The sequence below is a fragment of the Homarus americanus genome, unplaced genomic scaffold (genome assembly GCF_018991925.1).
Source record: "Homarus americanus isolate GMGI-L3 unplaced genomic scaffold, GMGI_Hamer_2.0 scaffold39209, whole genome shotgun sequence".
Lineage (NCBI taxonomy): Eukaryota > Metazoa > Arthropoda > Malacostraca > Decapoda > Nephropidae > Homarus > Homarus americanus.
Genome location: NW_024724020.1, coordinates 103,798 through 117,464, shown reverse-complemented (window position 1 = coordinate 117,464; position 13,667 = coordinate 103,798). Strand labels below are relative to the sequence as shown.

General features: G+C 36.7%; 1 protein-coding gene across 1 annotated transcript in view; it reads left to right on the top strand.

The window, feature by feature from the left end:
• Positions 1–10,426, top strand: part of LOC121863999 (acidic leucine-rich nuclear phosphoprotein 32 family member A-like) — a 46,693-nt gene extending 36,267 nt beyond the window's left edge. The window contains exon 8 of the mRNA XM_042362875.1: positions 2,328–10,426. Within this exon, the coding sequence (XP_042218809.1) occupies positions 2,328–2,377 (50 nt within the window). The 3' untranslated portion in view covers positions 2,378–10,426. The remainder of the gene's footprint in view (positions 1–2,327) is intronic.
• The last annotated feature ends 3,241 nt before the right edge of the window (positions 10,427–13,667 follow it).

Genomic DNA, 13,667 nt, shown 5'->3' with positions numbered 1-13,667 from the left:
TCCCCAAATGAGACGACATGCGGACATATTATGTATTGAGGTATAGGAGTATTTCCTGAATGCAATATAGCTTAGTTTTGTACTATTTTGTTTGATATTATCTGAATATGTAATACATATCTAAATTTGCTGTTAAGTAACCAAATTGATTAAATTTATTTGCCATATACCAGACATTGATTTATACCAATTTCCTGCATTTTTGGGTATAAATGTCATTTTTTCTCTAAAATTTGCACACATATGTGAATTTTTTTTCCAGATTTGGAAAATATACTAAAATTTCTCTAGGAAAAACATATAGAAAATGTGATTATATGAAATTCATTTTTGGCAGGATAATTGACACTTTTCAGGAACCGGCGCGAAATTTAATTACGCACCTAAAGGGTTAACCTTTAATGTAGTCAGCTGAATGCACATGGGGCCCCCATAATTTTCTAATTATACATGGAGACTACATTAACTGGAAACGTTTCGGTATAGAAAATGCGTGTGTCATTTAAAAAAATTTATTTATTTTTTATTTTATTTTTTTATTTTTTATCTATATCTGAGGCGGTCGTAAGTCCCGACGGTCGTAAGTCCACGTAGTCGTAAGTCGGGGTCTAGGTATATATATATATATATATATATATATATATATATATATATATATATATACATATATATATATATATATATATACATATACATACATACATACATACATATTGAAGTCAACCCCAGCTTTGCACGCGTCCCACATTCCGCTGCTTCACGTTTACGCTGCACTTGCCCAAACAGAATGCTCACATTCACAGCATATACCCTTTACGCTGAGAGCGGCGGCGAGCCGTGCCATTTGGATCCAAACCTCCCGCCATCTCTCCCGCCATGTTGTGTAAGCGGCGCGAGCAGGGTGCGCACAAGGTCGCCCAGTCATCAAAACATTACCGAGTTCTTCACCCGCCACCCACCACAGCCGGCCCAAGTCATTGATAGTGATAATGATAGTGAGGATATGGACTTATATGGACTTTGAGGGGTTTGACAAAGAGGCCCTGCAAGCTTCTGTGGTGGATAGTGATACAATTGATACAAGTGATACAGGTGAGGGCCAACACCACCCTTTCTGTTCGAACCAACCCCCCATCCCCGTGCCCAGCCATCTCTTCTACTAACGTAAGTGTTAAAAAACCTAATATTGATATTTCTCTTAATTATTAATTGTGTGCATACCATCATAAAGTTAAGATAATATTTTTACTACAACATAGTTGTGTGTCGTCAAAGTGGAGTTTGGGGGTCGGCCCGGTCTCTTATTTCAATTAATCCCATATGTTATGTTGTTCACTTTACGAGTTTCTCACTTTCCGCTGTACCCTGTGGGTTGAATTAACCGTGTAAAGTGATATATATATATATATATATATATATATATTTTTTATATATATATATATATATATATATATATATATATATATATATATATATATATATATATATATATATATATATATATATATATATATATATATAATTTTTTTTTTTTGTGTATCAAATAATAGGGGTTAATAAATACAATATAGATTTATGTTTAAATTAAATTTAATATTTTGATGGCATTTCTGGTTTGTTACTATTCAACAAAATTATAAATTTATATAATACAGTATAGTTACCTCTTCCAGGTAGGTGACTACTATTTGATTACGTCACGGAGTAACAACCCTGTGTCACCTGAGAGGGTGCTTTTTAGTCCTATATATAAGATCATCCAGCTGTAAAACTTGCTTAAAATTTGCCTGGTGGCAACACTTACACCTTTCCAACACAAAATCATGGCTAATCCTTGGAAGCAAAGAAAATGGCTGTAAGATGGTGATGAGGGCAAGAGGCCAGATCAAATTAGGGATTTCAATGCTAATAATTATTTTGCAGATTTAAGGGGTATGACCACTACCCTATATAAATTCAGAAAGTTTTATCTAAATCCAACAGTAAATTCTGTAACCCCTAAGATTCTTGGGGTAGGTGTCTAGCATAAATAGAGAGGGAACAAAGTTGACACACTTGACTGATGCAAACAAAGTTCACAACAATTTAAACAAACCACGTGACATTATGGTATGTAATGTTCTCTTGACAAATTCTTAACTGTACTTTATTTTTCAGTTACTTGGGGGAGGGGGGGCTCCAGTCCTAGTTCACTCAACCCCCTCCACCAATTCAATCCCCCCCACCCCCTTTCTTCCTCCAATTCTCCCTGTCTTATTCCAACTTATTCATCAAAAGTGAGAGTGATGACTTATGTGTAGTGTCTAAAAACTATTTACATTTTTCAGGTGATGCTCAGCGAGGTCAAAAGAGGAAACTCGAGGATGGGGAAGATTAAAATTTACATTACAGTGGCACGTGGCAACCTGTAGCCGAGAGGGCAGCAAGGGGACGGGTGGAGGCACTGTTGCAACAACTTCACTGTGGAGTTTGTGTGGCTCTTTCTGGATGCAATAAACACTGCTGGGTGGCAACTGAGTAGTTAGAGAGTTGTTGATATGTGTTTAAAGTGTGCATAGGAAGATCAAAGTCTGTTCTATCTTTTATTAATCTTGAAAATAAAACTTTTATATTTTTTGTGGGGGAGGGATAATTTTGTGTGTCAGGACTGTGCCCAATATGGATTGATTATTGCACCAGATTCAGTTTGAATATCAGTGTTGAAGATGGAACATGGCCAAAAAAACCCTCTCCCAGCCCCTCTTTGTAATTTGGGGGGTGTTAGTCTTGCCCTCTCATCTTGACTGGCACCCTCTGCCTTGCTCGCTGCACTTGCCCTGGCCACCACTTACCTCACTTGACCCAAACACGACTGTCACAATTGAAGTTAACGTTGAGGGACTTCATGTTGATATATTTGACTAAATATTATAAGTTTTAGTTGAGCTGTTGGATGGCATTATTTGTAATGGTTCCTGAAGCGCAACTCATGAAAAGTGTAGGTAATCATCAAGCGTGCTGTGGAAGAACTTAGTTGGCTGGAAGATACAAATTATTGTGTGTCTTGTGTGGGCTGTAGGACCTCAGTGAAACAGCTTGGATGCTGGCCGTCAGGTCGTGTGTGTGTGTGTGTCAGTGGAGCCAACCTTAAGTTGAGAGTGGCATCCATCAGAGGTCTTGGTGTGTGTGTGTGTGTGTGTAGCCAGTGCACAACAAGACTTGGCTAATTTGTTTGTCCATCTCAACTGCTGTAAATCACTTACAAGTTGCTTTCTTTCCTTTGATGTTTGTGTCTTGAATTTGTTGAAGTATTTGGAATGTTGTCAGAAATCTAACTTATCTGTTAGTAGTTTAACAATGGTTCAGATCTTTTTTTAAACTTAATATCAGCAATAATATGTTCAGTTTAAATCATGATTGGTGGTCAGTGTCAATATTTCTATGTACAGGTATAAGAATTTTAGTTATGATGGTTAGCTAAAGGGACTTGTATATAAAATATAGTGAGAACACCATCAGTACAGTAATTGTAAGACACATTGAAACAGGATTATCTAAGACAATTCTTAATTTTTTAATTTTCATACTTTATACAGTAACAGATTGTTGTGTATTAGTACATACTGTAGGTGGTGTCTGCCCTGCGAGACTCTCCATGTGGCTGGGCAAGACCTCCGTCATGGCTGCCCAGGCTGGATGAGGTTGGCTTTAGGGTTATTGACTGCGTTCCTGCCATGAAGGTTCCATTGTCTTTCCCATTTCTTGATGAGTATATTAAGGCCGTCCTTCAGAGCGAAATTTGCATTGGAGTAAATATATATATATATACAGTAACCGGTACATATAAAACTATTTTTATTTATTTTTTCTTTCCTTTCTTTTTGTTTTATTTTTTTTTAATTTGTTTTTTATTTTTTAATAGTAATTATTTTATTGGTTGTTGAGTATTGAAGGATTAACCAGGGATGGGAGTTATGGACTCACATGTAGTGGACAGTTGCTGGTCAAGTTGGGGTACAAAAGTGGACTTTATCTCTTTAAGGCAAACGTGCTTGTGGTCCAAATGGTGTGGCCATAAGGTAATAGTCTTAAGCTTTATACTGTCTTGTAAATAGAATATATAATTAAATAAAAAATAGTGCAGGATATGGGAGTTGAGCTCTTGGAAACTAGGCCTTAGAATATATTGGAATATAAGACAGTTTATGGTGCAATGGAAACAAAGAGGCATTAGTTGGACTGGCATGCACTAGTTAGGAATGTGAGTCATTGATCTCAAAGTGAAGGCCACATGTTGGACAGCCGCAGCAGCCATGACCCCCAACTGTGTGGGTGTGGACCACGCAGGTCCGTGCACCAGCCTGTACACTCTCGCCATCACCACCTGTTCTTGCTGCCCACACTTCTAACACCAGACTCTTTCTCCTTATAAGTAATTATTATGGAATTGGTCATTATTTATATGACCAAATATGAGGAGAAAAAAATTTTTCAATTGAAAGGAGTACTTTAATGAATAGCATTAATTTGATATGATAATTTGTAAAGTTGTGTCAGTTATTTGAAGACTATATTGACATGCATGAAGTTGGTGGTGGTTGTGAAGGTGGCAGATGTTTGGTTGGCGTGCCCACCACACAGTTACTAGAGTACAAAGTACAGGGCCCAGCCATCATTGAGTATCCCGCCGCCATGCCTCTGCTGCAGCCAGTGATCACAGGCTCTTATCAGGCTGAGCAGCATTGTGCAAGTTATCCGTCTCACCCCACAGAACTCTTATTGTGTGGGCTATGTCATCTGAGCCAGCAGGAGGCTTTATAAAAATGAAGTGTACACACATTTGTTAAAGACATTAGTAAGCCCATGTGCCTCTACATTGATGTGAGGTTTATCGTCACCCATGAAAGTCAACTTAAAGTTTATTGTAGACTTGCACTCTTAATTATGAAGTAGAAATCCAGGGTATTGCACTCATGGTAGACTTGTATTGTCAGAAAATAGGGATAGTAGTATTTCCAGTTACAGGAAGTTCTTGTTCCACAGTTTCTGACATTACTTTTGTTAGGGCAACCAAAGAGATATTTTTGAAGTGTTAAAATCACAGTAGCATTGGGCATCAGCAGGTGAGAAATAAAGGAATGTGATGCCTCACAAAGCAACTATCAGTTGACTTAGGGTGTAAGGAGGTAATTTGGGCTACTGTTGTCGTCTATGGGTGCGTGAAGTGGCACACTGGCCTTGGTGAGCATCCGGTATAATCCTGCACTGCCTGTGCTCTAACTTTTATGAACTTGCTGCAATCTGATGCAACTTGTCATGTGTAGTTCATGTTTTGCTGGCATTGAGCACTTCACATGTTTGGGTGTATATTTGTTATAAATTAATTAGAACTACTTATACTCATAGGTTTATTACAGAGTATTTACCAGAGATAAGAAGAGGCCCTGTAACATGTGAAGGGTTGAATGCCTGCCAAATGTTGCCTACACTGCTTGAAGATGTGGGAGGCATGAGGTGCCATCAAGGTCACACTGAACCGCCGCATACTCTCGGGTCGTTAGTGTGATCACCTCCCAGGGTAGTTAGTAGGGGTGGCATTTTGGGACTGGGACCTGAGTTAACTATGAGAATCCCTCACCACATGTTCAAAATTCAGGAGATCTGCTATGGTAATGAGCTTATAACTAACAATAAATATATGTACAAGTTTCATATGGGAAATCTCGAGAGAATAATAAATAAAAGGAGTTTGGTGTCCCCAGGTGCTTCCTCATGGAGTAGTAAACCCGTAGACCCCATGCAGAGAGAGGTGCCTTCCCTGAGGGGTGCCACCACGGCCTCCCACCCCTCAATGATCCCGTCGGAGGCCCCATTCTGTCTATTCATGCCCAGTGTTTGTGGTTAATGTAACCTGCTCTGTTTTAGCCAGTCATATATTTTTCCCAATCAGTTAAAGGTCAGCAGTTTGTTCTAAATTATTGCCAGTTTATTACTGTTATTTATAAAGCTTCAATACATGTTTTTAATGTTAGCTGCTCTTAAGTTTTGCTTGAAATTTTTACCAATTATCTTTAATCTTGTGAATCAAGGCTCCGGCATGTGTGTCTGCTGGAGGTAGTTCTCTTACTTATGTAACAAGTGAACATTTTTTCTGTTACTTTTATAGCAGCTGGAGGTAGTTCTCTTACTCATACCACTGCTTTATCTTTGCTGCTTTGTATCCTATTCTTTAAAACTTGTGTTATGACCAGGTTATTCAGGTATGTTTTACTCCCAGATATAAGCATCCACTACTGTACTGTGTAAGAACTACCACACCGGAGGGCTCTCATGCCTACACACTCAACTTAGTCTCCAGAGTATTGATACAAGTGTTGCATCTTCTGAATACAGCCACTGGAATTGTTTGGCTGAGGCTCATTAAATTTGCTATTAGTATGATATGTGTGGAAAGGCTAGAGGGAGGTTATCCACATTCTCAGTCTGTTTTTAACTGCCCAAGTCTTCTACCTTCTGTGTCAATTAAGTACAAATTTTTTTAAAAACTCAAAAAAATCTGAAGTTTGTGTGGTAAAGATTTTATGTTGCACTGTACTTATGTGTAAGAGTGAGCAGTCTTATGTGTGTGTGAGGTAATGAAATGATAATAGTAAAGTTACAAGTGTTAGTATTGAAGACAACTTGTGGAGAATATTTTGATTTATCAGGGATCACATCTAATGATTGTGTCTGGCCATTGTAGTGTAAGATTTTTCTCTTAATAAGAAGAAAAAAAAGATAATTTACACACACACACACACACAGTAGTACAGTATACTGAGAATTTGTGTACGTGTATTCACATTTTTTTTTTTTATTACATGTGTGTATAACTTGATATTTTCAACATTGTTTATCAGTTCTGCAACTATAAATTATTTAATTGTCTGAGTTTTTGTGACTGCTTTCGAAAGTGTGGCAGCTTTGGGTTTATGGTTAATTTATTTATTTTGTAAAATTCAGTAAGCCAACTTCATAATTTTGCTTCTTAATTGAATAGTCAGCTGTCACCTTTGTAAAAGTGTAACTCAAAAAATATTTATTAGAAAAGGAGTTGGAGACAAGTTCTGATGTTGACAAGACCTGCCTTCTAATATTTGCTTCATATTGTGGGATACCACAGAATCTGCTGTTGAAATTGTTTTATGTGAATATATGACAGAGCTAATTATTACAGTTTATTAGAATATCTATTTCTGCTGTACTTGTAATTTAATGCCTACTGGTACGTGCATATTTAATTGAAACTAATATTTTATGTACTGCAGGTGGAAATCACTTCAAGTAAGAGTTATTTGCTCAAATACAGACTTATGACACAATTCATTTCATTAGTATTATGTGAAACATTATGGGAGCCATTATAAATATTTTAAGCAGACGTTTCTAAGGGGATAAACTGAGTACAGTATGCCAGAAATTTATTTAGTGACCCAAGTCAACTGGCATATGCCATACTGATGACAATCTCTGCATTACACACGAAGCTGTAGTCAGAAGATGCACTTGAGCACTGTACTGCACCACTGTATACTTCCTTTAACCTCTGTCCTGGAAGGTCAGTGCCAGTAACTACCATATCTTCATTTACAGTATATGCACAACACAAGGGTAAGGAACTGGATGTTTACAGTAGGGGCATTATTTATAGCCTTACTAAATTCAAATTATTAGTGTAATAGTCCATAGTTTGATTACACAATTCAGTGTAAGTGCATTAAATGTAACGACTGACTGCAGCACAGTTGTTACATACAGTTCGTAAGGTTTTGAAGCTGGATAAGTAAAATGAATTTTCCGTAGTGCCTCAGTACATTGGCAAACCCGGTACTTTAACAAAGACATGTTGGCCTCTTCCAAAGAGTTTGAGGGCTGCAAGGGTCCTTAACATTTTACAATGTCTGTTGTGGTTCTTATATATATGACTTTTAGAATATTAAAATATACCTTTTGTCCTGTATTATTAGTTTCTTTCTTTGAGTTAAACCTGTACCTCCTTTCAACACACTTTCATTTGTCAAGGACTTATTGGTCAACTGGGTCAGTGATATGAATTTTGAGGTTGCATCTTTGCTGCTTTTACTTTTATCCTATCATGTTTTGTCTATTATTTATAGTTCTATGAATAGTATCCTTTATTTATTATTTTTATTTTTTTTATTTTTTATTATTTACATTTCTTATTCACCATTTCATGTATGCTTCCAGTGTCAACATATTGTCTTCAGCCTTGATGAAACCACAAGTGCAAAATCAGCCATTATTTAGCTGGAATTTTCTTCTCAAGTTTCCTTTGGAATGATTAAAGAAGCAGCAAGTTAAATATTAAAAACTGTAGGGGAAGAAACTAGTGTCAAGGTAATATTGAGGGTACAGTACTGTATTGTAATAAAAGTGGTTTGATAATAAATTGAAATATAATGACGAGGACCAAGTAATACAGAATCCTGGTCCTCCTGATTTTATAATTCATCTACATTTATGATCACCCTGTATAGTACTTAAAATCAGTGTCTCCATCTTCAAGATTAAAATGCTTGAGCCAAAGACATTTTATATTTGTTGGTTATGGTTATGTACAGAAAATGCAAGGCAATTTTTAAGGCCATTATTTTGACACTGGTTGGCTGCTGCTGTAGGATCTGGCCCAACCAGATAGCGTCTGCTTCCATGTCCAGGGGTTCACCAAGAGGGTGGAAATGTCACCTTTCCCCCCCATAAAGTCATTTTAACACCTTAACCCCTACCCCAAGCACTTAAGAACTGAACAGGGTGAAAATTAAAATATATCCAAGCTTTTTGCTTTAAGTATACCAGTAATCATAATTGTTTCATTTGCATGCCACATGACTTCTTTTCACTTAACTTAATCAGCTGCGCCTTCCCAGTGTTCAAAACAACAACTTGGTAGGAGGATTGTTAATTAAATCTTTCCATTACTTGTTTGAACAAACAATATCACATGTGGAATGACATTCTTAGGGGTAGTTCTTGTTACCCCTTCAGAAAATATGTTGCGCAGAAGTATATACAGTACGCATATGATTTTTAGAAACCTTTTATTTTTTATTAATTGGCTTGTGGGCTTGTTTTACATTGGTTAGTCCTAAAATCATGATCATCTGCCCCTTTGGTTTTAAAACCCAGGTGAACCCCTGATGTCTGGTGAACACCTTTATATTTTTTCCCCATAGGCTTGTAGCTGAATGAGTGTACATACAGTATTACAAAGTAGACATCTTGTGTATGTAGGTGTAGTGTCAGTGAGCCTTTCATGTGTATCACAGTGCCCCCCTCAGTCAGGTAAAGATAACACTCTGGTGGCATTCAAAATATCAGGTGAATTCAGGAAAAAGCGCAATTAAGAATAATTCCTAGTCATATGTCTGGCTTCTTTTTATCGGTGTTTTGATTAATGTTGTCGGAGCCTGATTACCAGTGTCAACTCTTACTTCTGGGGAGTTAATCTGTCTTGTCAGCAGATTAATTTCACAATGATGAGTCAATGTTTAAGACGAAAATCTTCAGGTGATTGCTGTTTACTGGGTCCAATGATAACTTTTGTATAAATTCAAGAGATTGGCTCAATTCACTGAGGGCCAACTATGGTCATAGCTAACTGATGGCTGTGGGTTCTGTCACTTTTTGTCACAATTCCTGTAAAAGAATCATTCATTTGTGGGCTCTCAGTGAGTTACAGTTGGTGTTATAGGGAGTGGTTGTCATGATTTAAAGTCGAGTGCACCTAAATTTTAATTTATCTTCAAACTCTGTTGGGTGTTCTGTGAAGCCTGTTAGTCAAATCTGGCTATTGTATAGCATTATTAAATCTCATCCCTGTTGCTTGGGAATTTTTCTAGTTGCATATTCAATGATTTTTTCCTGCTTTTCACCTTCAGTACTGAACCCCACCAACTGGAAAACTTTTGGGCTTTCAGATTTGTGTATTAATTTATTTTATTTTTTATTTTATTTTTTCAGTCTAAACATGAATTTATCTTCAATATACAGCTAACTTTAAATTGTTAGTTAACATATTATGGGTTAACAATAGTACAACACTGAAAACTTTCTTTGAGTACTGTAGTACTTATAAATTAGTTTTTATTTAGCGTACATATTACTGTTGTTTTGATAAGTGAATGGTATATGTATTTTGTGAATTGGAAACTCTTGGCACTTTTCCAATAGTGTAATTTTTACCTGCAATTTCATGTGATTTACCAAAAAAAAAGTATTTTTGTACTTTACTACATTGAATTGGATTTGAGTACAATGCTCATTGATACTGTGAACTCTAAATACTAATTCTGCTTTGGGAGGTGATCATAAGACTGCGTTCCTGGGAGGTTGTTTTAATGAATAATGTAGAAAGCAAATTGCAAATACACTTTCATTTTTTTGTAAAGGTTTTATCTTTTCCCTGTATTAAATAATTTTGCTTCTGAACTTTAAGATTCGAGCTTCAGGTATAGAAAATACAGATATGCTTAAAGTTTGTTGAAGAAAATGGCTTAGTCATAGAACCTTAATATTGATGGTATTATAGTACAGTATAGTGCAGTTTTGCCATTAGGAAAACTGTATCTGTATCTCGCTGTCCGATGGAATTGTTGTAAGGAAAACAATAAAGCAGATGTCCTTACAAAAAAGGGCAATGAATATGGGCTCAAATGTACCCAAGACAAACACTCCAAAGGCTATAGATGTTTGCAGGTACTGTACTGTATTTGTGTATAGACTTGATTGAGGCATGTAGAATGACTGACCATGAGAACAGTATATGGAAAGACTGACAAGAAGGGAATATTTACATGGAAAACTCTATAAGAGGGTTAGAAAATGCAGGTCACACTAAAGAGATGATGATGAGATAGTACAAGTAAGGTGTGACTCAGAGAAGGACTGTAGAGATGAGTTAAGATTATTACCTGAAGTAGTGCAGATAATGGCATTAAAGATATTGATGAATGATTTAAAAACCATTGAATTCTTTAAAAAATTAATATTGAGTAAATATTTGAGAATTGCCTCAGCCAGTTGAAGGGTGCTGTTCATACCATACCAGTATTGTTGGGTTGTTCTCAATATAGCTAATACTCTGTACTGTACTAAAATATGAGAAATAAAATACTGCATATTGTGTGTATTTTCTAGTCAGTCAGGCACTCAGGCCAATTTAATTTATTAAAGAAGCCACACCAAAATTCTTCACTGACTTGTTTTCTTAAACTTTTGTATCTTCACATGCCTGGCATAAGTGACATTCTAAAGCTTTTAGGAAATGATGTCAAATCTTCACAAATTGTGTTTCATACTTATCACTAACTAGTATGGTACTGTATGGGATTTAATTTTTCTCTAAATTTTAAAGTTCTGTTTCAAGGTTGAAATACTGTAATTTGTGGCTATAAGACCGTACCTGTACAGACCAGATAATTTTTAGAGTGAGTGTATATCATCCCGTACTGCTTAGCGGTATATATGTACAGCATATGGACAATATACATGTAATGTAGCTTAGAGCTAAGTCCAAGAGTTAAAATGTACATTCCTGTACTAAAAAAAAAATAATGAAATTTGGTATGTAATTTTCTCTGCTAATTATGAAGATGCCCTGTATTAGGAAGCTGAACTCCAAAATTGGTATTAAAAAATGAAGCCCTGCTATGATACAGAGTAATGAGCTCTTACCTCATCTACAGGCTGAAGCCCAGGTCTTGATCACATGTTTAAAGTTAGTTAAAAAGTTTTCTTTCAGTCCATGATTAAGTTAGTAAATCAGTCAAACAATCAGGACTGATGTTCATAGAATTGCTTATGTAGCTAGAATTGATTTGGCAAATCACAAGGGAAGAAAGAAACATGAGAGTTTGTAGGTAGATGAAGCCAATACTACTTGATGAATAAGAATCTAATTGGTGAAAATTTTAAGATCTAAAAAGTAAGATAAATGGATATTGTGAATCACTCGTGTCGTGAAAGAACCTTGAGCAACAATAAAAATATTATAAATAGAAAAAAATTAAATAAATAAATATTAGAGAGTAACGATGTAAATTATCAACGTGTACCCAAGAAGGAAACTTAGAGGACAGTGTAATTAACAAAATATAGAAGAATTTACTATTTACAACGAACAAAAAAAGGCATTTTGAATGGTAAGCAAAGATTAACTGAATTTGAAATAAGAATGAATTTCAGTGAACTAGACTAACATAGATGAAGATGCTCCTGCCAAATTTACTGTAAACAGAGGCTTGGTCTGATTAATGAATTTAGTAATAAGTTATTAATTGAAAAGTCTTAAAAGGGGTAATTTATTTTGTTAGGAGAAATAAAGAAGTTTCAATGCTACATGTCAGTAAAGCTGAATAAGTCGAAGCATAGACTCATTTAGCATGCACCAGGAGGAGGCTGGAGGCCTGTAGTTGACAACAGGGCTCTAAAAACATGTAAAGGCATGAACCCTCCTTGCTTTATCGATAAATTTACTAGAAAAAGAGGGATTCGACAGAAGGGCGTACAAGCCTCACCTACAAGAAAAGAGGAATTAGTGGATTCCTGACCCAGATGAAGTTACAGCCTCAAATTAAAGAAGCTACAAGTACAGAAATTGTCAGAGCTATTTTTCTTGGAACAAGAGTTGTGAACTCTTGGGATAATCTGCATAAGAGTGTTGTGACTGCACTGACTTTGAACTCACTTAAAACCTGACTTGACGAGCACTGGCGCAGGTACAGATACATTCTGGAGCCAGTACTTGCCAACAATGTGTAACAGAGATGTACCTGGTATGTAACTGATCACCCTGTGTCTATTGCTTAACAGCACTTTTATTTTATCCTCTTCACCACTGATTGACTCGTTAGTTGCTTTAGCAGTCAGTCATGTCTTTATTACACACTGTTGGTATGTACTCGCTCTAGAATGTATCTGTACCTGCTCCAGTGATGGTCAAGTCTGGTCTTGAATGAGTTCACACTCAGTAACGTCACAACACTCGCAGACTGTTCCAAGCGTTTACAATCTCACTCCCAAAAAAGTTTGCCCTAACAATTTTCTGAACTTGTGGCTTCTTCAACCTTGAGCTGTGACCTCTAGTGGAGTGGGCATCTGCCAGTTACAGGTATGAGCATTTGAGTAATGCCTTCTGAGAAGTTTATAAACTTCAATTAAGTCACCCCTTTCCCGCCTGTGGTATAAACTAGGCAAATGCAAGAGTTCCAAAATCTCTGGCACCACTCTGGTGACCATTCTTTGGACATTTTCAATCAACTGACAATCTCCAGCATGTTTCAGGGATGCTATGAAATGACAATACTGTACTCCAAATGGGGAAGCACCTCATTCTTGCAGAGCGTTACGAGGGAAGGGCCGTCTAGATATCTGAAAGACCTTCTTATAAGACCTACCAGCTTCGTTGCTTGATTCACCTTCTCACAATAGCCTGAGAACTTCAGTAGTTCTCAACATACACATCCCGGTCCTTTCCACATTCACTCTGCTGACCATGGTGAAGATAAAGTAAAGTTATAAAAAAGATTAAGTACATCTCGTGGCCCTAATCTTCACTTCTTGTGGCCTGGACCTCCACCTCTTGTGGCTCTGACCCCCACCTCTTGTGGCCCTGACCTCCACCTCTTGTG